A 27,691-nucleotide genomic window follows, 5' to 3' on the forward strand; every position below is an offset into this window, starting at 1 on the left:
AATATATACACACACTTACTATAAAGCGTGAATAATTTGTCTTATTGTTCATTTAAATAATTTTTTAAATATTCATAATTTCATTGAAACAATTTAAATTTGAAAAAATTCAATTGTATATGATAATTGAGTATTTGGGTAGGGTATGCGTATCCGATAATCCGATGGGTATGGGGATGAGGATGAAATTCAATACCCAATGGGTATGGAGATGTGTATGATGATGAATTTAATAAATGGATATGGGGATGGAGGTATGAAATCCGACCCATACCCTACCCGTTGCCATCCCTACTGCCAAAGGGAAAGCGTTGATAATATAAAGTGCTTGACGATATTGATATGGTTGGTTATAATTATATATTATTGGTGTTACACCATTGCGATCATTATATTAATCTAATTTGTTTCAGTTTCCTTCAAGAAGGCCTTCTTTAGGGGTAAATTGTTTATTTTTAGATGCTTTATGGAGTTGCTTTGAAATTATTTTTGTTGCATACCTAAACTGTTTTCAATGCCAGTTAAAATCATCAGGCACTATGGTTAAATAGTTTCCGTTTTTAGATTTCTTCAATTCTATCGCTGTTGATCATTATTTTGTTCTCTCTCTTCACATTTATAAGGTAAATTTTGTTCTAATATTCTTTTTGTGTGTTTCTAGTTCTTGCTTGTATGTGCCTTTTTTTTCCCAATCTGATAAAAACAAAATAATTTTCATTTTAATTTTTGCAATGTGTTAAATGACTATTTTGTTAAGTCCACGCCTTACGGTGCTTATATATGCATATGTTTCAAATTAAAAGCTAAAATTTTCAGCAATATAACTGCACAATCTCCTTTTAAGTGTCCTAATTGTGTTTTTAAATCTCTGTCGCTTGGATAAAATTAGAAAGCCTTGTTTGGAATTTAAACTCCTTTTGTTTCCTAAGTTTAGCGTTGCTTGTTAAGTTCAATCTTACATTATTTCTCCAGGAATGAGAAAGGAACCTTTTATGCTCTGCATCTTGGTGGTACCAACTTTCGAGTCTTGCGGGTTCAACTAGGAGGCCAAAGGTCTGCTATTATTGGACATGACGTAGATCGACAACCCATTCCTGAGCCTTTGATGACTAGCACAAGTGAGGTAGGCAAGTTTAGCCTTTTTTTTCTATTCAGGGTAATTTGTAAGAATTGAGACACTGACCTTTTTCTTCATTGTGGTTTCCTCTATCAGGAGCTTTTTGATTTCATAGCCGCACCATTGAAGGTTTTTGTTGGAAAGGGTGATAACGTTTCTGAGCTTTCAAAGTTGGGAAAGAGGGAACTGGGCTTCACATTTTCATTTCCGGTGAAACAAATTTCTTTTTCATCAGGACTTCTAATCAAATGGACGAAAGGATTCGCTATAGAAGACACGGTTAGTTGAAGATGTTTTCTTTGTGTTGGTTCTAGTTGTCTTCCCTAATGAGTGGAAGATGATAAGTAGTTTTTTGTTTTTGTTTTAAGCAAATAACTTCTGCAGTCAAGCTAGTTAGTTCTAAGAGATTATATGAAGGCCATTTTTCTTAAATTAAATTCGAATAATTAAATTTTTGCTTAAATTCATTAATATGAATGGAGATGTGTTGAATTATAACTTTGTGTGGGATTCCATGCTTACTTTTAGGTTGGAAGAGATGTTTCTCAGTGCCTGCAACATGCATTGTCTCGGAGAGACCTGGATATTCAAGTGACTGCACTTGTAAGCACTTTGTTCTATCCTATTAGATTTGATAGCCTCATACATGTAAATGAAGGGTTATTCTCATTTATATGATGAAATGCCGCAGTTTTTTCCCAGTTAGTTTTACATTTCGTGTTTAGCATAAAGGAGATTATCTAATTATTTTCTCTAGTTGGTATTGGTTTTTAGATAACGTAAACAATTGCTCTTTTTCTTTTTTCCTTTTTTTGTTTTAGTCCTCAATATTGACATCAAATATTATGTGGGTTTATAAATCGACTCATTATTGATTCCCAATCAATGTTTCTAATTGAGTAAGCAGATAAATGATACCGTAGGGACCTTGGCTTTGGGTCATTATCATGATGAGGACACATTGGTTGCTGTGATCATTGGCACAGGTACTAATGCCTGTTATTTGGAGAAAGCGGATGCGATAATCAAGTCTCAAGGCCTCCTTACTACTTCAAGAGACATGGTAGACTTTCCGAGTGTCGATTAAGTGTTTTTCATGTTTGATATAAGACACATTTGCTTTCATTTTCTATCGTTTCTAATTTGCAACATTTCTGAAAATGTTGTTAGGTGGTCAACGTAGAATGGGGTAATTTTTGGTCGTCACATTTGCCTAGAACATCGTACGATATTGACTTGGATGCTGAGAGTCCTAACCCAAATGACCTGGTGATATTAATTCAACAGTTAGTTACTTTTTGCTCGATAATTCAAACAGGCGAGTGATCAATGAAATATAAATTCAACAGTTAGTAACTTTTTGCTCGATAATTCAAACAGGCAACTGATCAATGAGATATATGCTATGCTATAGGGTTTTGAGAAAATGATATCAGGAATGTACCTAGGAGATATTGTACGCAGAGTGATTCTAAGAATGTCTCAGGAGTTGGATGTGTTTGGACCTGATTCTTCTAAATTACATGTGCCCTTCATCTTGAGGTAATAAATCTCATTCTTGGCGCATTTGGTCTCAGTATTCAAATTCATTTTTCTGTTTTAACCTGTTAATATCATTTTACATATTTATGTTTTAACCTGGTATTATAGTTTCTCTTTTTCATATTTATTCTTTTATCCACTCCTAAACTATTCCAGGACTCCTTTAATGGCTGCCATGCACGAGGATGAATCCCCTGACTTAAGGGAGGTATCCAGAGTCTTAAAAGACATCTTGGAGGTTAAATACCTACCCACTCTTTATTCTCATTTTACTTGCATCTTACTGAAAAGATCCCGACTGCTTTGCCTTTCAGATCCCCGATGTTCCCCTTAACATTCGCAAGCTTATTATAAAGGTATGCGATATAGTGACCTGCAGAACCGCCAGATTGGCTGCTGCAGGAATTGTGGGAATACTGAAAAAGATCGGCCGCGATGGGAGTTGTGGAGTCGCCGGTGGGAAAGCCAGACCCAAAGTGGGAAGCCAAATCAAGATGAAAAGAACGGTGGTGGCGATTGAGGGGGGTTTATATACGAAATATACATTGTTCAGAGAGTATCTAAACGAGGCAATGGCACAAATACTAGGTGAGGATGTTGCTCCTTATGTCATAATTAAAGTGACTGAAGATGGATCAGGTATTGGTGCTGCCCTTTTAGCTGCCTCTCGTTCAGCTTCCTCTGTTGTTGATGCTGTACTATAGTTGCTATATATATATATCTATTATCTATTATTCTATTATATATATAAATATGTGACTTTATATGTGAATTTACATTTGTCTCCTTATTAATTGTTTACTTTACATTAATTGCTTATTTTAAATGTGTCTTTTCATTCTCCTTATTCATATTTTAAATATGTGTGCTTATTAATATTTAATTTTTTATGTTTACCCACATTATAATATGTTATTTTTATCCAATGATATCTTTTCATTATGTAAATTAGTATTTGGCTTTTTTATGCATACTCACATTATAATATGTTATTTTTAATCCAATGATTTAGATTTTTTATTTATCTTTTCATTATGTAAATTAAAGTAATTAAAGTTTATAAATAACTCATTATCGAATTGTGAATTTTCTTTGGAATCTTATTAATTTTTTTTTCATGTCCTCATTTGACAGTTTGCTAGAATTTATGTGTTTAAATTAAAATTTTTTGCAACCGAAATTTTTTTGCGGTTTATATTTATAAATTATTTAAATAAAATACGGTAAAAGATCGTTGCGATTTGAGCTGTCAATTTGGGTTGGGTCTATCGGTTTGGCCTACACCGCCAAACAGTTTATGTGAGTTGGGTTGAAATTTTGTCGACTCATTTAAAGGTGAGCGTAAATGAGCTCGCACGAGTTTATATTAAATATCTATATGTATAATATTATCAATTTTCAACCGTGAATTTTTCATATAAAATGGAAAATATTATTTGATTTCAAAATTGTGATGTTACTATCTTGTCCAAAAATTGTGGGTTGTTGAGACATTTTGACAGTCACTGAAAATTGACAGTCAAAGTTGACATTTGAGTTGTATTTTTGGATTCCTGACAATATGTTCGTCAACATATTATTTTTAAGTTAGTTTTATCAGTATTGTGAGGGGTAAATATATTTATTACAATATATAAATATTATCATCTCTTTAAATTAATATTCACTTTCATGTTTGACATATTATGAGTCTTGGTAAAATAAGGAATAATAAATTCAAACAAATGAATATACAAAGCGAAACCAGAATTATATGGTAGCGGAAATTAATATATAAATTTTTAGTGAATTTATCGATGTTAAGATGTATAACAAATCTTATATCATAATATATAAAATTTCAACATTATAAATGAAATAAATCAAACATGTATGAAATATACAATCAAGTAATTTATTATAATTGTATTTTATTATACAAGAATTCTTGTCAAACTCGGTGATTGTGGATTTAACATCTATTAAATCAGCAAACTAAAGAGCGTGTCAATTAAACTAATTGAGTAGTAGTCACATATTTTTGAATTTCCTAATTAATTTTTTATCTTGATAATTTGTTTCATTTAATATTTTAAATTATAAGACACCGTTACTATAACTAAAGACACATTTTTTTAAAAATGTTCATAAAGACTCAATCACTAACTCATATAGAAAAATATTTATCGACATACTATATTAAAAACATTCTAATTAATTCAGCGCATTTGCTGAAAATTTTCTAATTAATTAAGAAACATTCATTTACAATAATCATATTTAATCTTTTTGAGCTAACACAATTTATTTTGTAAGATATTCATCGCAATTCTTTATTTGTATGTTAATCTTTAAATCTGAATTATGATGTATATTGTTTTTCTAAAAGTTCTTAAATAATGATTCAATATATTTATTCGACACTTCAATATTAACATTTTAAAATATATTAATTTTATATTGTATGCGTGCAACACTTCTAATCATGATTATAAAAATTCTAAAAATGAATTAAGTACAATATAAAAAATTACACAATTAATCAAAAGATCGAAAATAAAAATTAAATAATTGTATATTATCTATAAACTACTAATACCGACTTCTAAAGATTGAAGTCGGTGAGAGTGGAGGCCACTATGTACTAAAAAAATAAAAAGTTAATGCTTGAATGAGTTACACTGCAAAGTTAGTGAAGTAAAAATGAAGGACAAAGTCGGTTAATAAAAATATTATAATGGACTAAGTTTAATGAGACTCATATATATAAGTATCTCACTCGGTCTCACATTATCTTTTGTCATTGTACAAAGCGAAAGTTTATGCACTGTAGTGTTCTACATTTTTTTAATTTTTCATCATCTATCGGTCTTTAAAGATATATTAGAATTTTTTCCAAACATCTAATCTTAAATGTGATCAATTAATCAAATAATTATTATACTTTATATACAATAATAAATAAATTAATATATTTGAAGATAGAAAAATTAATGTATTGAGAAGAATAAAAAAAATAATAGAATTAATATTATAATTATCTAATGTCAATATTAAATTTAACATCCTACATTCGAAAATGTGTTTATTGATGTAAAGACTATGATGATAAACTAAAAATAATAATTTATTTATCATTGTACCGTAATAATAATGTGTTCGTTATTTGGAATCAGAAAATGATGTACTTTGACTCTTTTTTTTTTTAATTGTATAAGCAATTCTTTCAATATTTTTAGTGGATAAACATGTTAAATCTATTAAAATTAAATAGTAAAATTTAATGATGAATATGAATGTATTAATTCAACTTTCAATTTGGGTTCCGGGATTTTATCAATTTTTCTTATTTTTCTTTTATTTTAAAATATAAATTTTGAAATAAATGAAAAATGATTTTTTTTCTCTACTACTTATGTAGAATATTAAGTATATATTCTACTCAAATTTCTTATAAATTTATATGATATAGTAAAAGGTTATTTGCATAAATTTATTGTTGGGTACAATAATTGATCATGTTGGGTAGAGTAATTGAAATGTTGTGCTTGAGCTGTTGTACTATTTAAAATATTTGATTTGTACTGTTATCATAATCTATAGGTTTTGATAAAACAGTAAAAACTTGAGCTTACAATTAGTATCAGAGCCAAGATCGCGACTTTGATTTTCATTGATTGTAATTGGTGCAATTATTAGGAGATATATTGTTTGATACAATAATTGTCCACTATGGGTAGGCGTTTGAGCTGTTGTATGATTTACAGATTTGACTTGCATAGTGTTACAAAGCGAAAACAGAATTATATGGTAGCGGATATTAATATATAAATTTTTAGTGAATTTATCGATGTTAAGATGTATAACAAATTTTATATCATAACATATAAAATTTCAACCTTATAAATGAAATACATCAAACATATATGAAATATACAAAATTTTATTACATATACAATCAAGAATTCTTGTCAAAATCAGCGATTGTGGATTTAACATCTATTAAATCAGCAAACTAAAGAGCGTGTCAATTAAACTAATTGAGTAATGAGTAATCACATATTCTTGAATTTTTTAATTAATTTTTTATCTTGCTAATTTGTTTCATTTAATATTTTAAATTATAAGACACCGTTACTATAAATAAAGACACGTTTTTTTTAAATGTTCATAAGGACTCAATCACTAACTCATATGGAAAAACATTTATTGACATATTATATTAAAAACATTCTAATTAATTCAGTACATTTGCTGAAAATTTTCTAATTAATTAAGAAAAATTCATTTACAATAATCATATTTAATCTTTTTGAGTTAACACAATTTATTTTATAAGATATTCATCGCAATTCTTTATTTATATGTTAATCTTTAAATCTGAATTATGATGTATATTGTTTTTCTAAAAGTTCTTAAATAATGAGTCAATACATTTATTCAACATTTCAATATTAACATTTTAAAATATATTAATTTTATATTATATGCATGCAACACTTCTAATCATGATTATAAAAATTCTAAAAATGAATCAGGTAGAACATAAAAAATTACACAATTAATCAAAAGATAGAAAATAAAAATTAAATAATTGTCTATTATCTATAAACTACTAATACCGACTTCTAAAGATTGAAGTCGGTGAGAGTGGAGACCACCATATACTAAAAAAAATAAAAAGTTAATGCTTGAATGAGTCACACTGCAAAGTTAATGAAGTAAAAACGAAAGACAAAGTCTGTTAATAAAAATATTATAATGGACTAAGTTGAATGAGACTCATATATAGAAGTATCTCACTTGGTCTCACCTTATTTTTTGTCACTGTACAAAGTGAAAGTTTATGCACTGTAGTGTTCTATATTTTTTTATTTTTCATCATCTATTGGTCTTTAAAGATATCTTAAAATTTTTTCCATACATCTAATCTTAAATGTGATCAATTAACCAAATAATTATTATACTTTGTATACAATAATAAATAGATTAATATATTTGAAGATAGAAAAATTAATATATTGAGAAGAATAAAAAAAGAATGTTAGAATTAATATTATAATTATCTAATGTCAATATTAAATTTAACACCCTACATTCGAAAATGTGTTTATTGAGGTAAAGACTATGATGATAAACTAAAAATAATAATTTATTTATCATTGTAACGTAATAATAATGTGATCGTTATTCGAAATCAGAAAATGATGTACTTTGACTTTTTTATTAAATCGTATAAACAATTCTTTCAATAATTTTAGTGGATAAACATGTTAAATGTATTAAAATTAAATAGTAAAATTTAATGATGAATGTATTAATTCAACTTTCAATTTGGATTTCGGGATTTTGTCAACTTTTCTGATTTTTTTTATTTTAAAATATAAATTTTCAAATAAATGAAAAATAATTTTTTTTCTCTACTCAAATGTCTTATAAATTTATATGATATATTAAAATGTTATTTGCATAAAATTATTGTTTGGTACAATAATTGATCATGTTGGGTAGATTAATTGAAATGTAGTGCTTGAGCTGTTGTACTATTTAAAATATTTGATTTGTACTGTTACCATAATCTATAGGTTTTGATAAGACAGTAAACGCTTGAGCTTGCAATTGGTATCAGAGTTAAGATCGCGACTTTGATTTTCATTGATTGCAATTGGTGCAATTATTCAGAGATAGATTGTTTGGTACAATAATTGTCCACTGTGGGTAGACGCTTGAGCTGGTGTATGATTTAAAGATTTCACTTGCATAGTTACCATCAGTTATAGCTTTTGGTAAAACGACAAACGCTCGATCCTATTNGTTTGGTACAATAATTGTCCACTGTGGGTAGACGCTTGAGCTGTTGTATGATTTAAAGATTTGACTTGCATAATTACCATCAGTTATAGCTTTTGGTAAAACGACAAACGCTCGATCCTATTTTATTCGATTGTAAAGCTAGAAGAAACATGTTGCATCAACTTTTAGTTTTGAATTGATCCCTTACATGTTACTCGATTTTTAAATTTAGAAGCATTCTACAATTTTCAAATATTATTATATATTAAATTATAATTTATCCCTTTCAAATTGGATAAATATACAATAAAACTCATGTAAGTATTATTAACAAAAATATTTAAAAGAAATATTGGATTTGTCGATAATCAAAATAAGAAATAAACAAATTTTGATCCTTGAGTGAGAAATAAGATATTTAAATAAAGTTATAATTGTCACAATGAAATAATGCACCTACATGTATTTATCACTGTATTTTGCAACTAAAATGTAAAAAAAAATTTCCACGTATTATTTTTATATCATATTTAAAATAATTATGAATCCTAATTTTTATTATTTTGAGTTGGTTTTAATTATGAAAAATCATTGTGAATAAATTGAATTTGAAAATTCTTATATCTATGTATATCACATATTAATATATCAACCTAAGTCCAGGTAATAAAAAACTACAAAATGAACTTCTTCATCTTCAATGTACACAAATTATATAGTAAAGATATTTGACAATTAAGAAAATGAAGTAGAATATATGCTCACATATAACAAAATATATAGACAAGAAAAACAATAAATAAATTTTTTTTTCTAGATATAAATATTTTTTTATAACTTTTTACAATGAGTTGGAGAAGATAAAAGAGAACAAATATTAACTCTTTTGGGTTACACAAAAAATAAAAATGGAAGAAGTGTTTGTCGTACAATGAATTCAGTTTCCAAATTAAATGTATATTATAAAGTTATATTTATCGTTCAAACTTTATAAATGTAATGAATTTTTCTCAAGATAAGGGTACACAAATGTTCTCGTTAATATATTTAAGCAGTTAGAAAAACTAAATATATTATTTTTCTTGAGGTAATACCGATATGACATTAGTAATTTGATTGTGCTAATTATACTTATGAGTTAATATGAAATATTAAAATAAGTGTCATAAGAGTCAGTAAAAAGATGATTTATCGTCAAAAATATTATTATTATAAATTACAAATAAATGACAACATTTAATCAATATTTATTTAAATCAATCCATCAGTACTTTTATGTGATGATATATTGTTATAATAATTAGGGGTGAGCATTCGGTCGGTTCTGTTACCGACCGAACTGAACTAGTCATAACCGGACCGAACCGAAATATTTAGCAATAACCGAACCGACCGAATTAATTTTCATAACCGATGAAAATCGAACCGAATTAAAATCGGTTAATTCGGTTGGTGACCGAATTAACCGATTAGTTTTTTAAAAAAATTGTGATTTAACTTTAATTATATATGTAATTTTTTTGAACACTACAAGTTACAANATTGTGCTAATTATACTTATGAGTTAATATGAAATATTAAAATAAGTGTCATAAGAGTCAGTAAAAAGATGATTTATCGTCAAAAATATTATTATTATAAATTACAAATAAATGACAACATTTAATCAATATTTATTTAAATCAATCCATCAGTACTTTTATGTGATGATATATTGTTATAATAATTAGGGGTGAGCATTCGGTCGGTTCTGTTACCGACCGAACTGAACTAGTCATAACCGGACCGAACCGAAATATTTAGCAATAACCGAACCGACCGAATTAATTTTCATAACCGATGAAAATCGAACCGAATTAAAATCGGTTAATTCGGTTGGTGACCGAATTAACCGATTAGTTTTTTAAAAAAATTGTGATTTAACTTTAATTATATATGTAATTTTTTTGAACACTACAATTTACACAAATTCATAAAAACATAAAATCACATACATCACAAATTTTTCTTTAGAATTAGGGCTGATTTAAAAATTAAAAACAAAAATATATATTAAAATTGATAAACAATAAGAATTTATTAAATAATAATATTTATTATATCAGTTAATTCGATTAGTCGATTTCAAAATTTTGACGTACCGAACCGATCGAATTAACCGATATAACCGAATTTTTTTAATTTGAAAATAATAAATTAAAGGTGACTAGGAAAGTAAAAGCGTCCAGTAGAAATTGTTGTCAATTTACATGAAAGAGAATAATAATCAAACAACATTATAAATAAAAAATTGCATATCGTTGATTGTCAAAAAAGATTCTAAGAATTGAATATTATAATAAAATATATATATTATTGAGAGAATATGACAAATAACAAAAGAAAACAATATGATAAAAAAGATATGATAAAAATTTTAGTAGTCCAAATCTTTTTTTAAAATTAAAAAAATATGTTTTTTTCCCAAATTAGTTACATATGCTAATTAACACGAATTGTCAAAATTTACAATACTATTATCATTGTTTTTTGTTGAGTTACCTAAATTCAAATTCTAATTACTTCAACATATGTTTTTCACGTGCAACGCACGTGCATTATTTCTAGTATATATAAATATGTGACTTTATATGTGAATTTTCACTTATATATTTATTAATTACTTGTTTTTAATGTTGTCTATCTTATTAATTGCTTATTTTTAATGTTTTCTACCCACATTATAATATTTTATTTTTTATCAAATGATTTAGAAATATGTGATTTTATATGTAAATTTCCATTTANTATATGTATGTATGTATGTATGCTGTACAGCCCGGACCTCATCTCCTGTTATATTCACTGCGTTATATCTTCCCTTACACTTGTTGGAAAGCTCGCGCGACAATTTTCATGTTTCAATCAAGATTTTGAATTGCAAGATATTAGGCGAAATCCAGCCGTGTTATTGAAGATATTGCACCAAGGATCAGGGGCGATTCGAAATGTGCATAGCCCCTTTATACATGTGGGAACCATAAACTTATGGTGTATAATTTGTAATGTATGTGCCACGATATATACTAGCTTGATCTCATAGGTTACAATGCTAGATGATGATGTAAGGTCTGAAATATTGAATTTAATTATATTCATTCATTTATATTTATTTTTTTAGGACATGGAATTTGTAATTTTTAATGGTGCTGGATTATATTGATTCCTCCTGTGAGTGTTAGACAATCAAGCTGAGCAACGGGGGGGCCTTCATGACACAATCAAAGATTTTTATGCAGAATTCAATTGAAATATAAAAATTAGATATGACTTGCATCTTAGAGATTTAAAACATGAAACAAAACTGAGTCATATATACTGATCCAGACCTGAATAAGAACATATTAAAATCAGAGCATACGAAAGTCTGGACAAATTTTTACTATATCTGTTATTTTCTTTCTCTGGGAAAGATGTCAAATTCCTCTGACAAATATTTTCTAAAAAATATCCATTGAAACAACAGTTTGAATCAAAATCGAACCTCAGATTTTTGTTCGTTTTGATTCGATTGTCGAATGCATTTGGTTCAGTTTTGATTTAATAAAATTCTTAAATCAAAACCGAGGATTTCGATTTCTAAGAAACCAAATGTTGAAAAATCAAGAATGAAAGACAATAGAAGGTGGTCACACCAGGGTATTTTCCACAATAGAGTCCAACTCTGCCTCGGTTAGTTCAAAACAGGGGATTCAAGATTTATGCCACTTTAAGTAAGATTTAAGTATATGAACTGAAATGAATGGAAGCTCTCCGTAAAAATCTGTTCCAATATTATAACTGGTAGCAGCAATTCGACGTGTGTTCCAGTATGTAAAATCCAAAAATTAGATCTCGGTTTTCATTAACTCAACCAGTTTCTGACTCGTTTTTGAACATGTAACCATGCAAACTGACATATCATAACCAAATCTAAGCTCAAGTACTGAGGCTGGAATATTCTTGGATGTTGCTATGTTGTCGCTGATGTGAGCTGCCTCACGTTGTACTTGGCCAGTTCCTTGTACCTTTCGGCAACGCCTATTAAACATACAGTCTGAAAGAAATTAAGAACAAGTGTGTCAGCACATTTAGAAAGAAGTCCATCCCAAAGTCTCCGATGGATTTTGTTGCTTTGATTTGCAAGAGAAAACACGTCAACAGCTTCACAGCACCGTCCTCCAGTTAGAAAGTACCAAATTCGAGTCCCCTCCGCAATTTATCACATTTTTTGGTGGTCTAGACGGATATATATAGAGATGCACGGGTTTGAATCTAGGAAAAAATGTTTTTCGTACCTTGACAATTTGGACCACTATACTCAAGTTGGGGCTTCCAAGATCTACTTTGTGCGGTGGTGGGACTGATTGGGCAACTGCGCCTATAATTTTAGCTCGATCAATGCCAGTATTTGCGCGAGCTTCATAGAGAACTGCAAACTGCAGTGGAAATAGTAATTAAGATGGAGATCTGCTCTGTCATGTATGATTGAGAGTAGTTGTACAGTATATATTGACCTCAAAGAAGTAACTTAAACAAGCTAGATGACTACACTTTTGAAATTTGACTCCTTAATGAAATCTAGAACTGGTTACACCGAGTACACAATGGTTCGGTAAGTACAAAATACAAAATGGCTAAAAATCACTGGGTTGTACATTTACCTTAAGTGGGGTCTGAGTTTCTTGCGGAAAATACTTATCGACTAGAGGTTTGATAGCTCTTCTGATTTCTTCATCTGATGCATAGCATGTAATTTCTATGGGAAGTACTCTTAACAAAAACCTGTTAAGAGATAGTAGGTGCTAAGCTCACTCATGCTGAATGTCAAAAAATAATAAATGAATGAAACGCAGAGTATTCTAAAAAAACCCATCTTTATTCACTCTAGGGGGAGAATCAAGAGGAAGCAACTTGTAAAATACATTAAGAGGAAGCAACTTATAAATACGGACCTTGACATGTGTTTCCTGGTGGATGCAAGAGACGTCATCATGTGTTGGATGATATCTTTTGGGCTAGGATCTCCATCTCTCTTGCGCATTTGTATGAAGACAACGCCATTACAACCAGGGTCTAGTTTGCTAAAACGCCTCTATTTTTTATAAAGAGACATTGCATCAATAGCAAAAGCACGTGTTTTTCAACCAAAAAAAAAAAAAAAAACCTCTGGCAGCCATTTTCCACTCACCTTGCCCTTGTCACCCAACTCCGCAAGCTCAGCTTCAATTAGCTGGTCGACAGATTTTTTTTCTAACTTGAGAGACGAGCCATTTCTGGATTCATCTGTACCTGTTCGCACACATTGTTTCTTAACATGAGGCACCACAGCCTTAGCCTCTTGATTGAGGTGATCCTCAGGCTTCTCTTTGATTTCTTGTGTTTTCTTCTTGAAAGATGCATCATCTTCATTCTGAGTTCCTGTCTCGTCTCTTGAATCAATGTTTACTGCAATAACAGGTTCATCTACATTCTTTTTCTGCAATTCATCTCCATCCCCTCGACCATCATCTTCTGCATCTTTATTCTCATCATTACCTTCATCATCACTACCGGAAGACTCAGAGTATGAGAATTTGGTTATTTTGTTCAAAGGGTTCACCGATGGTTTCAGTTTCTCAACTTTTGACTCAATCCCCTCCACAACCTCTTCAAAGAACTGCATCGAGAAACAACAAATCATAAAACTAACTATAACTAGCTTCAAAGAGAAGGTGGAGAAGAAAAACTAACAGATACAACAAACAAATCCAGGAAGTGGTAGATGACACAACCAGTAAAAATGTAATTCTTACATCTGGATCCAAGACTAAACAAATGGTCCTGGTATTTAGTCGAGAGATGGTAGCTCAACATGTTTTTGGAGACGAACTGTGAATTCTTAAAACAAAGAGGCACTGGGTCCCTAACAACCATACGGAGTACAAGAGAAGGACAGTAGAATTTAGATCACACAACACCAATTAATTAAGCAAAGGCAGTGGAGATAATTCGAGTCTCTAAAGCTTATGTTGAGCGGAGCAGTAGGGTGCAGTAGATATATCATAATTTATGAGATGAAAACGAAAATCTTTAAAAGCAAGTAAACTCAGAGAACAAGACGTTAATGACAACAACCCTGACCCCCCCCCCCCCCCCCCCCCCCCCCCCTGAATCCATCAAAACTTTAATATCATACACCCACCGCAATAATCGACATGAAAACAACAAAAAGCTTCAATCTTTAGCACAGAAGACAGCAAACAAAAAGCAAGAACTCAAAACTTTGCTTCTTCCTTTGTTCTCAAGGAAAAATAAAATATATGCATACAGAGTCAATAACATCGATGGCTTCATGCGAGGCTTGGTGTTCCCTCCCACCATCACACGTTATGAAGAAACCCTGAACTCCTGGGCATAAAGGGTGAGCGCCCTTCTTCACTGGCCTCTGAAAAAACCCACAAAAAGCACATCATCGTAACAATAAACAATCAACTTAAAATAAAATTCTGAAAATAAATAAATAAAATCAAGTCTTTCATCATGAGAAAAGAGATGAACTGAAACGGAGTACATTGTGAGGGAGGTAATGCTTTCTTTTCTTGTTAATTTTGTTGGGGTGGCTGTTTGGCTTCGATTTATTCTCAGTCGCCATTGAATAGCTGCGAAGGTAAACTGCAGAGGTTGCAGACTTGATGGCAGATTTTGGGCCGGAACTGGGGGCGCATAGTCTCAATTTGCAGGATCTAGGTTTCGGCCCAAACCACTCTGTTTTTAACTATTTGGATAATTTGCACTTAAACTAACACAAATTTTCTGAAGATGCGGAGAAGCACACCAAATTTAATATTTAAGGTTTGTTTAAATAATTAGGCAAAAAGTTATTTGAGACGATCTCACCTATCGTATTTTGTGATATAGATCTCTTATTTGGATCATCCATGAAAAAGTATTACTTTTTATGCTAAGAATATTACTTTTTATTGTGAAAATCGGTAGGGTTGACCTGTCTCACAGATAAAGATTCGTGAGACCGTCTCACAAGAGACTTACTCAAATAATTAAGACATCGTAATTTTTTTAGTGAATGAATCCATTAAAAAGATAAATAAGTTCGTACAAATAAACTGGACATCCTCATATATAACAAAAAACATGACAAGAAGTCAAGAACAACAATCACGGGGCATACCATGTACCATTACAAGCTAATAACAAAACAACACAAATAACAAACCAAAACCACTTGAGCAAGTATATATACAACGTATAGTAAATATCTTGATTTTCCTAACAATGTGTTGGGGACAAAATTCTTCATCCTCAAATAAGACTCTATCACGTGCATTCAAAGCGGATAAACACCAGCTGCTAACGCAACACATCTCATATTGGACACAATAGAATTACCCTGGTACACTTCTCGAAAAGCTTCCAGAACCAAGGCGGCAGACCCCATAAGCTTGCGCATGACAAGCCAATCTCGTATCTCCTTCCACACTTGTTTCGAAACAGAGCATGCAAAGGAGATGGGCTGCAGATTCTTCACCAATTTTGCAAAATGCGCAAGTATTCTCCTCAATGTCACACTGTCTATCTCTAATGTGCAATTTGTCATGAGCAAACAACTACAGTGTTGATTTCATGTGCGACATCATGAGATATAAATATGAAATTAAAGGATAAAATTGGATACCGAGATTTTACGTGGAAAACTTCTAAAAATTATTAGGATAAAAACTATGAAAAAGATGAAAAGAATTCAACTATAATATTTTATTGTCTACAACAACTCACTGTGCTTTCAAATATAACACACTATGTTCATACAGAAGAGCAAAAGACATCATAAATATTATAGAACAACACACTTAAATAAGAATTTATTGAGATGAGAGAAGGACTCGAAAATGAGAAGATGAAGCTCTACTTATAGAGTTTCCTCATTACTGTTAATTGAAACGGATTTCCAGCTTTTCCCCCAAACACTACAATAATGATTTTCTCTCAACCATTATAATAATTTGCTGATATTTTTCCTGCATCTTCACACATCTTTTTAATCTTGTCATTATCTACTGCTTATGTTTCCGCTAGGCTACTTGGAGTATCTACATCACTCAAATTTATCAATGTTCATTGGTTTGGTCAGAACATCAGCTATGTTATCTTTTGTATGGATCTTCTGCATATTCACACTTCATTCTTCTATTATTTCTCGAAAAAAGTGAAATTAAATTCCAATGTGTTTAATCCTAGAATTAAAGGTTGGATTCCTTGCGATGTGCAAGGCGACCTAACTGTCACAAAAATAATGAACCTTATCTTGTTTGTGTCTGATCTCCTCCCATATTACCTCCTTGCAAGCTTGAGTAGCTGTCATATATTATGCCTCCGTTGTAGATAACGCCACAATTATTTGCAGTTTTGAAACTCGGCTTATTGTTCCCTCTACAAATGTACACACATAATCAGTAGTAGATTTTCTCTTATGAGCATCACCTGTACAATTTGAATCGACATAACCCCTGAGTATAAAATCTGATCTCCTTAACATAATGCAGCATTTGAGGTACCCTTAATGTATCTAAGGATCATCTTAACAGTGGTCCAATGATCTCATCCAGAATTCACTATATACCGACTAATTGCTCTCACTGCTTATGTAATGTCTGGTCTTGTACAGATCATGACAAACATCAAACTTCTCACTACTGATGCATATGATATTCGAGACATCTCCATCCTCTTTGATTCTCTCTTAGGATACATCTCGGATGATAACTTGAAGTTAACTGGAAAAAATGTCGAAATTGGCTTACAATCTTGCATTTTGAAGCGTTGCAAGACTTTCTTCAAATAATTGTTCTAGGAAAGCCAAATCTTTATGTTACTTTTGTTTCGGTGAACTTGCATCTCTAGAATCTTGTTTGTTGGTCTTAAGTCCTTCATATCAAATTCCCTAGATAACTGTACCTTCAATTTTTTGGCCTGATATTTGTTGGGGTCTCTTACCAACATGTAGTCCACATAAAACAGCAAAATGATATAAATATCACCAGACATCTTGAAATATGTACGATGGTCTGTTGTATCGAAGGCTCGTGATATTGGAATCAAATCTCTTGTACCAATATATCGGCGTCTGTTTGAGATCGTACTGAGATTTGTTCAACCTGCAAACCAAGTTCTCTTTCTCTTTTTCCGCAAAACCTTCTGGCTGGAGCATATAGATTTCTTCTTCAAGATTTATATGAAGAAATGTTGTTTTCACATCTAACTGTTCTAGATGTAGGTCAAACACCGCACACAATCCCGCCTTAATAAAAAATCTAAAAAATTTTTTTCTGATATGAAAGATCAGTCTAAGCTGCAACCACAGAGCAAAATCAGAATTTTAAGAAATTTTAAACCAAGGTTCTGGTATCACTTGTTGATCTCAAGTACGACATCTTGATATATAAATATGAAAATAAATGATAAAATTGACACCGAGATTTTACGTGAAAAACCCCTAAAAATTATTATGGTAAAAATCACTGGCAAGATGAAAAAAATTTCACTATAATATTTTATGGTGTACAACCACTCATTACCTTTCCAAAGAGAACACACGCTCTCTTAATACAGGAGAATAAAACATCTCACAAATATTATAGAACAGTACACTAAAATAATAATGTATTGAGATGAGAGAAGAACTTGAAAAGAATGATATGAAATGAGATAAATAAGCTCTATTTATTGAGTTCCCTCCTTAGTGTAAAATGAGTTTACATTAATTGAAACGTGCTTTTCCCTCAATCACTACAATAATTATTTTCGCTCAAACACTACGATAATTTACCCGACACAGAGAGCAAACATGTGCTTAGGTAGAATGCAAGATTTCCAAAGTAGAGCCAGAAATTATATGCGTTAGTCAAGGCCCTCGTCATGATCAAACCAACTCTCCAAGACCTGTTCCGCACAAACTCTCCAAGACCTGTTCCGCACTGACAATAGACCCCGTCTTTATATACGTCACACACTTGTAAAGTTGGTTTTTTAGGTAACTATTATTTTTAGTTAATTTTTATACAAAACTATGAACAATTAGATTGAAAGTATTTGTGGTCATTATGTTGTTTGTAATTATTTTATACTCATTTTGATAATCTATTGTCAAGTTTTCATCTTAACATGCTATCTTTGTGATGTTCTGAATTCGTTCGTGTTATTTTGTTGCATTTCTTTGGTTCTTTTTCAACCAACTCTTGCTTTTTGATACATGCCTACAAAACATATTTCATCATAATCTTCAGATGTTCTCTCCGCCTCCAATTTCAGGTATCCATAGACAGCGTGTCTTTAGATTCTAGACAATCATGAACAAGAGACAGAGGAACTATGCAACTAAATGTTATCAGATGGTCTGTGCAATTCCAAAATCTTATGGCAACATTGTAAAAAAAAAAGTACAATCTTACATCAACATTAAACCAAAACGACTTGAAAATTTCAAAAAAGCACTTGCATGTTTCATCTGTTTAAGTGACAACAAGCCGAATCTTATAATGGGATTGGATTATGAATTTTTCAAAGCTGACAATGCATCCTTCGTTGTTGCTGAGATAACTGCGTCTGAAGCATTCGGCAGGTAGTAGTATTTTCCTGGATATTTGATAACCATATTTCATGAAAAATTGGTTATAATGCCGAAAAATAGAATATGATCCCAGAATTAAGATTTACAGACCTTGAGCAACTCTTGCAATTTCTTTGGCAAAACCAGTTGAAACGAACTTGTTTTCTGTATCGATGACTAGAAGTGACATCCCTGCTTTATAAATCTTCCCAGCAACTTCAAGAATCTCATCCTGAAACAATATTAACAACAAACTGATCAAATTTGGAAACTGTATATTTATGAGTACCCAAAAAACGGGGTAAACTTGAGATATACCTTCAATTCTTGAGCGGAGGGTCTAGGCATATCAGTAGCAGCTTCAGGATCTGTGGATCTCTTTAGCGATATGTTGGCCCTTCCATCAGTTATTGCCACGATCATTATACGTCCCACATCACCACTCTTCTCTGCATTCATTCCAACTCTGACAGCCTGAGAGATAATTTTAACAGAGAGTTTGGAAGTTCATAAAATAATGCTGGAAAATAATGATGTGAGCAGATATATAAATGCAAGAATATCATACCGTCGTAAGGCCATGGGCAAGAGGAGAACCTCCACCACATGGAAGCCTCTCTAGACGCTTCCTAGCCATAGAGATAGACCTCGAAGGAGGCAGGAGAACTTCTGCAGCATCTCCACGGAAGGGAATGATAGATACCTATTAAAGTATATATGCGCTAAAGAAACTTACGGCCATTCCAACATCAATTTAATATATCATGATTCTTTTTAGGCTCTACACAATCTCATCAAAAAGCCCTTAAAGTAAAAGGCGAATAAAATCTTAATCGGGGTTGCAAAACGAGTTTATTAAAGCTGGATTCTAAATCATTCATAAGCTCAAGTCTGTGCTAGGCCAAACCTAAACTGAAGCTTTGTTTATTGCACTTGCTGTCAGCTGATGATCGCACATTATTTGAGAAAAAGCAAGAACTCCAGCTCAAGGAAAACCATCACACAAATTATGATTTACTGGTGATTTAGATTACTTAAGAGGAGTAAAAAAGGATTTTGAATTATGATATATGAATGAGTCTTGATATTCATATTATAAATTTAAAGATTACATTAACTAATAAAAACTCGGGGTAGCTTTCGAGAAATCATATTTAACCAGGGATCGACACATCTGTAAATTAATGTCTATTCGAGCTAAAGCTCCTGCAGTTTCCAAACCGAATTGATATCATGCCACCTCAGTCTTTATAGCCTCTCTACCATAAGATATTTGGGGTATCAGTGTTCTGCCGATACAAAGTCCAGTAACATAACGTAGCAAAATGAATCGAAATTTCTCGTAAATTAAGGAGATGAGCATTATGAATATTTAGGCATTAAATTGGGCTCCCTTAGACTGAAAATAGACAAAAGCGCACAGCCAAAAAGCACATAGCCGAAACTCTAAGAATCAATTCCATCGCACAAGATATCATCATGAGGTGACAGTTAATTCCTTGCCATTCTACAAAAATGTCAATATCAGTTTTCACATAGTTTGCTTGTTCAATCATAGTGTGGAATCTGAACCAACATATATTCAGGGAATTTAAGCTATAGAATAGACAGGATGATATGGAGCATAAATCAAGGGGATTGCAAACCTATTTAATTTTTTTTAAAAGTAGACCATATTGCATTAGTTAGTTCAGCAAGTTGATCAAGACAAACTTTTGCAGAAAGAGAGGAATGGAATCTAAGAAAAACTTGTTCAATCATAGTGTGGAATCTGAACCAACATATATTCAGGGAATTATTTCCTTTTTAATCTATGCAACAAGGCTATGAGTACAAATGAAAAAGTTCTTTCTTTCACTCTCCGTCTTTCATTCTCTCCCCTCTACTCTTCTTCTTTCCTCGCAACTTCTCCACATCAACTCCTATAAAACATGGCAAACAATTTGGAAATATATATAACATATTCAAAACTAACCTGATCTCTACTCGTATAACTCTCAGCAAGTAATTTCAGAGCTGCACCTTTAGCATTTTGCATTCTGTTCAATGCCATACTTCCGCTTGCATCAACAACAAATATAACCTGTCACATGTTAAAGAGGATGCGGGTTTACTCCACTGAAGCTGACATAATATGGAACTTAAATACTGAAAATTGACAGCAATCGACCAGAACACTACCAATGCCCCTGCTTTGCGAGCCATTCTTTTAGCTCTCATGTCTGTCTTCTCCACAAAAACTTTCCTTATTTTTTGAACATCCTTCTCTCTCCGCAACTTTTGATATGGTGCTGCCGCTCTAAGAGTTGCATCAACAGCCAACCTCTTTACAGGCCCCTGGTCATGATTGGAAAACTTTATCAGAAAACTTCACATAAAAGCAGATTTCGCAGCACAACTCATCCTATTCTTAGCCAGTGAGTTAGCAAGGGAATGTAAGAAGATTTATTTGAAAAATCAGCAACGTTCAATATCGGCCCAACTTTCATTACCCTCTCAATGAGTAAAGATGCTTTTAGGGTATCTCCAACCCTGCACCAAAAGGTGCAGGAAAATGTCATCCAATGGGGCTGCACCATTTCCTCAGCGCCAAATTTGGCACGAGCTCCTATTTTTTTTTAATTTTTAAATTTTTTTTGTTTTATTATAAATATTTGTATTAAAGATTACAAATATTATTTAAATAATAGTATAATATTTATTTTATTATTTTAATAATTAGATATTTAATCATAAAAATTAAATAATAATAAATAATAATTATTGATTAATAAAATATTTATGTTAAATTATTAATAATTAACGAATAATTTGATTTATTGATTTATAAATAATATAATTTAATACAAATGCAAAAAATTAATATAACAATACAATTCAGAATAAAAAATATATTAAATAAAAGATAAAAATTAATATACGTAAAATAAAAAGAAAATTTCGAGAATATTCTTTTTTGTGTAAAATCTGAATTAAATGTGTTGGAGATAGATGTTGTATTTGGTGCAAAAATCGTACTATTTTAAGGTAAAATTTGCACCAAAATAGATTTTGTGGTTGAAAATGGCCTCAACACGTAATAAGAAGAAAGGAGATCTGACCTTTGGAAGCATTGGCTTAATATATCTCCCTCTGTCCTCGGAAAATATAACGTTCTTCGCTCTCCCAGCTTTTCCTCGTCGTCTCTGCGCTTGTTGTGCAAAGAAGAGAAGTTTCTCATCCACCAGACCCCCTTCAGCATCGAAGATGAACTCTTCAGGTATTTGTTCCTGTTGCTGCTCATTCTCTTCATCCTTGTCATCATCCTGTTATAAAAAGGGAATGTTCTGTCCATAAGGAGATACAAAATCATTCCATTCGGAAGGTTAATTCTTTCCTTCGAGGTCACACATTTGGTAATGAGAAAAGCCAGATTTAGAAGGAAAAAAGAAAAAGTAAAGGAAAAGAAAGAAGTTAAAGCTTTAAAATGTAGTGAATATCGAACAAACCTCTTGATCCTCCTCTTCATTCTCCTCTTCTGCAGAATCTTGACTTTGCGGAGGAGGAGGGGGAGGAGGCTGCTGGTTTTGCTGATCAGGTGGACTTTCATTAATGATTGACCGTGGAAGGATGACCAATTCTACCTGTTAACAGTGATTGCCGTGAATTCTCCAAAGGTGGCGCACTCATGAACATAGCAACAATAACAAATATTTGAGATGAAATGTTTTATTTTTCAGATGCACACGCAGGATTAAGGCATGAGTTTCCAACTAAGCAGCACTGAGCTAAAGATAAAATGTTCAATATACTGTAAAACTAGGTAGGATAAGTAGCATCTGATGAATGATGGTTGTCTTTTTCAACAAACGCTGCTTGTTCTTTTCCTTGTTTCAAAGTGTATGAAACCATAACGAGAAACAAAACTTGATGGCAATCCAAAGGACAGACTTAAAAGACATCTCAGATGTCAAATGTATTTAGCTATCTATAAATACCAAAATTCCAGGTCTTCGACTCATCTACATTGATCTCGACACTCCTCTTAGAAGTTACTGTTGTCGATACAATTCAATACATTTAAAGCAGAGGAATATGGTACTTAACAGCTTTCTTCAAGTCCTCTACACTAACTTTTTCACGTCCTTCGAGAGCAGCTAGACATCTAGCCACTCGTGCAGCATACAATTCAGCTCTGTGACCCTGCACTTACAAAATAGATGTTCAAATAACACCACAAGGCTCATTGTGGCATTAAGTAACAAGGCTTTTCTTTCTAATGAATATCTGATAACAGTATCACTTCATAAGTGATTATAGCATTAACGTATCCCTTCATCGTATATTTGCATCAAGTAACTTGGAGAAAGTGTGCTGACGTTAAACATATATGATATTCATCAAGATGGTTCTCTACACATTGCTGTAAATTTATATGCTAAAAAAATTTAAAACAACCATTAAAATTATAGCATCCTGACCTAAGCAACACATGTGGAAGATTTATCGAGAAAAACAAGTGGGAATTTTATAAAGAAAAAATAAAAGTATAAAATTTTGACAATAAATAAACATGTCCCTCTGTAAAGTTGAAGTATGTAACTTGAAATTCATCAGCCCTGGTGAAAAAAATAGAGGACCCATGATAAGTATAAAGCGTGCTTTTTGTTAAAAAAGCCTTGAAAAACTCAATCATGATATAAGAAAGCAAACATTGGGAGGGTTTAACATTAAAACCTGGCAACCACTTCGGAGGGCTTCCAGAACAAGGTATTTTAATTGCTCCCTGCTGATAATTACATCCTTCAAATACTCTCTTGCCAAAATTATCTTCAGTAAATAAACAAAAAGACTGTCGTTCAGTTTTCAAATGACTAATTAATGCTTAAGAAGATTTCATAATCATAGGCCACTATACTTGAGCAGATTTCAGAATTTTAAGCTCCTGTGGATTAAAATGAACATCGCAGTCAACAAACTTGCTGTAGCAAGCAAGCATGAGAGTTCCGTTCAACTTTGACTTCTATGAGTTATTTGTGCAACTAAATTTGTTTGACAGCATATACATAAATTGATTTCTTTTGACATATAACATCTATGATATGAAATCATAGTCATCCTTCATGTTTCTTTACAACAAAACCTGTGTCTTTGCTAAGCCCATATCTTCCTCAACCATTTTTAGCACTTCACGACTTTGTTCTTGAAACCGTGTAGCGATTTCAACAGCTGCAACACGGTCTTCAAAACTCAATGGAAGATCTGCACTGCATAATAATGATGTCACAAGAGAACAGACTACTTTGAATGTGAATGATATTCGATATTAAAGAACTGAATAGTTAAGCCGGTGGCAAAATGTGGGTGCATGCTTTCCTATTTTGCAACTCATTAAGTCGCTTGGCTCTAAAATGAGGGTATCAAGTAAATAATAGAAAAAAATATTCATAATGGTGTAGGCATGGCTAGGGAAACCAAACAATGTTGCAGTTTCAAATTCATCAACTACAAAACTAGAGATCGGAGATGTAAATGATATACGTGCAAAGAAATGTTTAGTAAATGACTAATATTAATATTTGAAAGAATCAACTCTAAACTAATGTAATAACCAATGTAAAATGAAATCGATGCTAAGTAATTTAGTCCAAGCCTTGTTGGCTTCAATCACGTAGTTTACCAAAATTAATTCCAACTGTGGAAGATTTATAATTTAAAAAATCGGCAACAAGAACGGAAAAGTTGCATACTTAAAATACACACGCACCAAAACAAAAAGAAACTACTAGATCCACAACTGCCTAACAAAATGCATACGTAAAAGTAGACGACCACGAGTCATACCTCAAGTTTATTGCTACACGGTCTAGAAGATGTTCCCGAACAGCACCCTCTTCAGGATTATAAGTAGCAATCAAAAGTGGTTTACATGGGTGGCGAAAACTGATACCTTCTCTCTCCACAATATTGACCCCCTCCGTCAAGACGTTTAGAAGCAAATTACTAATGCCTTCATCCAAAAGATTAATCTCATCGACATACAACACTCCTCGATGGGCCTCTGCAAGAAGACCGGGCTGAAAAACTGTAGTTCCAGATTTCACCGATTCTTCAACATCAACAGACCCTATCAATCTATCCTCTGTAACTCCAAGAGGGATCTGCAAAACAGGTTTATAAGATTATAAAAAAATAGCGGTTCTTATTTCAAATAATGTATTCTGAGCAACTACCTGAACAAAAGGAGATCTGACTATTTGAGTGGTCTTTATGTTTCCATCAGAGTCATAAACTACTTTGTCAGCTAGACCATCTTCCCACCTTCAAATTTCATGCAATGAATTCAAAAAAATACACATAACTTCACTATCTCTAATAAAATGAGAAACAAAAACTAGAAACAGTCAGTGCAAGCTCAGCTGTAGAACTAGCCCGGAGTGCAACTGAATGTAAAAATAGTTCCAACTCATCAAGTTTGCATTTGCAAAGCATGAGACATTATTGATGATGTGTAATCCGATAAAATCTATCGATGGCAAATCAGTAAGCCTTACTCTTCAGGTTTAGCTGGGTCAGCATTTGCAAATGATCCGGCAACTACTTCAATAGGTGGAAGAATAGCATGCAAGCCACGCGCCATCACTGTTTTGGCAGTTCCTCTCTTTCCAGAGATTGCTATTCCTCCTATCTCACGGTCTATAGCCCCGAGTAAAAGAGCAGTCTTAATAGCATCCTGTAAATAAAATCCACTTTCACTGTCTACAAAATAAACAAGTCATCTCTAATCAACTAAGTTTTATTTGCCCTCTGAAAACACCATTGGAGTGATGAACATGTAAACAGCTGATTTAGAGAATGAGTTGTCCCTTCATATTAAATAAACTATCAAGCATTCTTGATGTCAGGAACAAACACAAAAGGGAATACTAAATAGAATAAAAACAAAAATAAATTTAAAAGAAATTCCAAATCATCAGGGAAGAATTATTGAGCATTTCTAAAACATATGTACAATTTACAATAAACACTAGTCCCAATCCGCTACCACGCATTGACAAAATTTCGTAGTAAAATTATCTTTTCGCCACATTTGTAGAATCCACCTGTTCCGGCGACACAGATTTAATGCTACATACTCCAGCACTTAACGAAATCACACCAAGATCCCGCATTTATCCTACACACCGGGAGCAGGGAGAGGATTGTTACCTGGCCAACCACAGCAGCCAAAGGGAAGAATTGCCGGCCATATTCGGTGGGAGTGGAGCTTTCTTCCTCATTCATTAATGGCGCCACGCCCACTGCCCCATTGCCGGAATCAAGAGTAGCGGTGGCTTGAACACACAGCCTCCTAACTTTTCTACGTAAAGAATGAGGTCTCGGCCTTACAGAATGAGCAAAAACAGGAAATGGATTCAACGGGTTGGAATATTTCAGACTTGTGAAGGACTTAGACGCTGCAGGGGAAGAAAGAGATGGATTCATGGGTGCACTGAGCGCCATTACCAAGAATCATCAGCTAAGAACAAGTCGAGAATATAGAATCACTGGCGCTTCTTATCGCTTGATATATTAGTCATCTTATCTTTCAATTAAAGTCGCGTTTTGCTAAAAAGCGTGGAATAATTTGCATTAGCGTGTTATACACCCTTTCGGCCGTTTATGCTTTTACAATATTTATTTTTTTATGATTCATTCAGTTTATATTTAAACAGTTAAAATATAATTATAAAAATAGTGAAAGACTAATTTTGATATATAAATTAAAAATATATATAAAAAAGTAATAAATAAAAAAACTAAAGTGGGAAAATAAATAGAAAAAAGAAACGAACGAAAAAAAATTAAGTAGAAATTGAACTTACAACTTGATGTCTAAGAAACAAAAACTCTATCCGCTGAACTACATGTGATTTACATTAAAATCTAAATACTTTATTAATATACATATAATTATTAAAATAGACCATGATACGAAAAGTTAATTATTCTAAGTGTCTCAAACTTAATAATATAGTATAGATTAATTTAAATTAAATATTTTAAATTTATTTTTTTATTAAATATAAATGTACGATGGTGAAACGATATTTTGTAAAATATAATTTGATGTATTTTAAAAATCAAAATTAGTTATCATAGAAACTTTATAATTAACAATGTCGTGTAGATTTATTTATACCTCTTTTTTTTTTTAATATATTCCGATCGACCTGATAAAATTTTCAGATTTTAGACTTAAAAATCGATTAAATTTTAAAAATATTCGAGTGAAACAAATTAAATTGAAATATAATTTTGATTTCAAATCAAGCACGGTGATAACTAGGTTTAAGCCAAATGCAGGTTAATAAGAGTTATTTAAAGATAAGAAAGATTTCCTAATTATTTTCTTTTTTAGTAAATACATTTTGAATTTAACAGATAACTTTGTTTATATATTATATATATTATAACAAACAAGTAAAAATTTACTTAAAAAACCCAAACGAAAATCATAGCTTGTATCAACACAAAATCCTAAATCTGAGTGTATTCTAGTAATATATTTGTTAAATAGGTCGGCTCGCCTTGCCCTGCCTCGCCTCAGCCCACTGTCAAACTTGATTGCCGGGGTGGGTCGACCCACCAAGTTGGCGAGTTGAGAAAACTCCAAT

General features: G+C 31.9%; 3 protein-coding genes across 3 annotated transcripts; 1 reads left to right on the forward strand and 2 right to left on the reverse strand.

Moving 5' to 3' along the window:
- Window positions 1–948: 948 nt before the first annotated feature.
- On the forward strand, window positions 949–3,403 carry LOC140958339 (hexokinase-3-like). The gene is made up of 8 exons (XM_073415754.1): window positions 949–1,123; window positions 1,214–1,396; window positions 1,646–1,720; window positions 2,025–2,180; window positions 2,288–2,386; window positions 2,532–2,659; window positions 2,816–2,897; window positions 2,974–3,403. Exons 1-8 carry the CDS (start codon window positions 1,106–1,108, stop codon window positions 3,361–3,363), a joined length of 1,131 nt encoding a protein of 376 aa, XP_073271855.1. The 5' UTR covers window positions 949–1,105; the 3' UTR covers window positions 3,364–3,403.
- Window positions 3,404–12,285: 8,882 nt separating this feature from the next.
- Window positions 12,286–15,161, reverse strand: LOC140958355 (uncharacterized). Its single transcript, XM_073415769.1, has 7 exons — window positions 15,003–15,161; window positions 14,760–14,876; window positions 13,641–14,108; window positions 13,405–13,544; window positions 13,114–13,234; window positions 12,748–12,888; window positions 12,286–12,506 (listed from the first exon to the last, which is right to left on the reverse strand). The coding sequence occupies exons 1-7, from the start codon at window positions 15,081–15,083 to the stop codon at window positions 12,423–12,425; spliced, it is 1,152 nt and encodes a 383-aa protein (XP_073271870.1). The 5' UTR covers window positions 15,084–15,161; the 3' UTR covers window positions 12,286–12,422.
- Window positions 15,162–18,796: 3,635 nt separating this feature from the next.
- Window positions 18,797–26,591, reverse strand: LOC140959111 (magnesium-chelatase subunit ChlD, chloroplastic). Its single transcript, XM_073416874.1, has 15 exons — window positions 26,244–26,591; window positions 25,589–25,767; window positions 25,268–25,355; window positions 24,879–25,195; window positions 24,178–24,301; window positions 23,772–23,864; window positions 23,142–23,237; window positions 22,544–22,678; window positions 22,157–22,360; window positions 21,237–21,392; window positions 21,031–21,138; window positions 19,624–19,758; window positions 19,374–19,529; window positions 19,167–19,287; window positions 18,797–19,081 (listed from the first exon to the last, which is right to left on the reverse strand). Exons 1-15 carry the CDS (start codon window positions 26,535–26,537, stop codon window positions 18,996–18,998), a joined length of 2,292 nt encoding a protein of 763 aa, XP_073272975.1. The 5' UTR covers window positions 26,538–26,591; the 3' UTR covers window positions 18,797–18,995.
- Window positions 26,592–27,691: the final 1,100 nt, after the last annotated feature.

This window comes from Primulina huaijiensis, chromosome 15, assembly GCF_012295235.1.
Source record: "Primulina huaijiensis isolate GDHJ02 chromosome 15, ASM1229523v2, whole genome shotgun sequence".
In the NCBI taxonomy this organism is placed as follows: domain Eukaryota; kingdom Viridiplantae; phylum Streptophyta; class Magnoliopsida; order Lamiales; family Gesneriaceae; genus Primulina; species Primulina huaijiensis.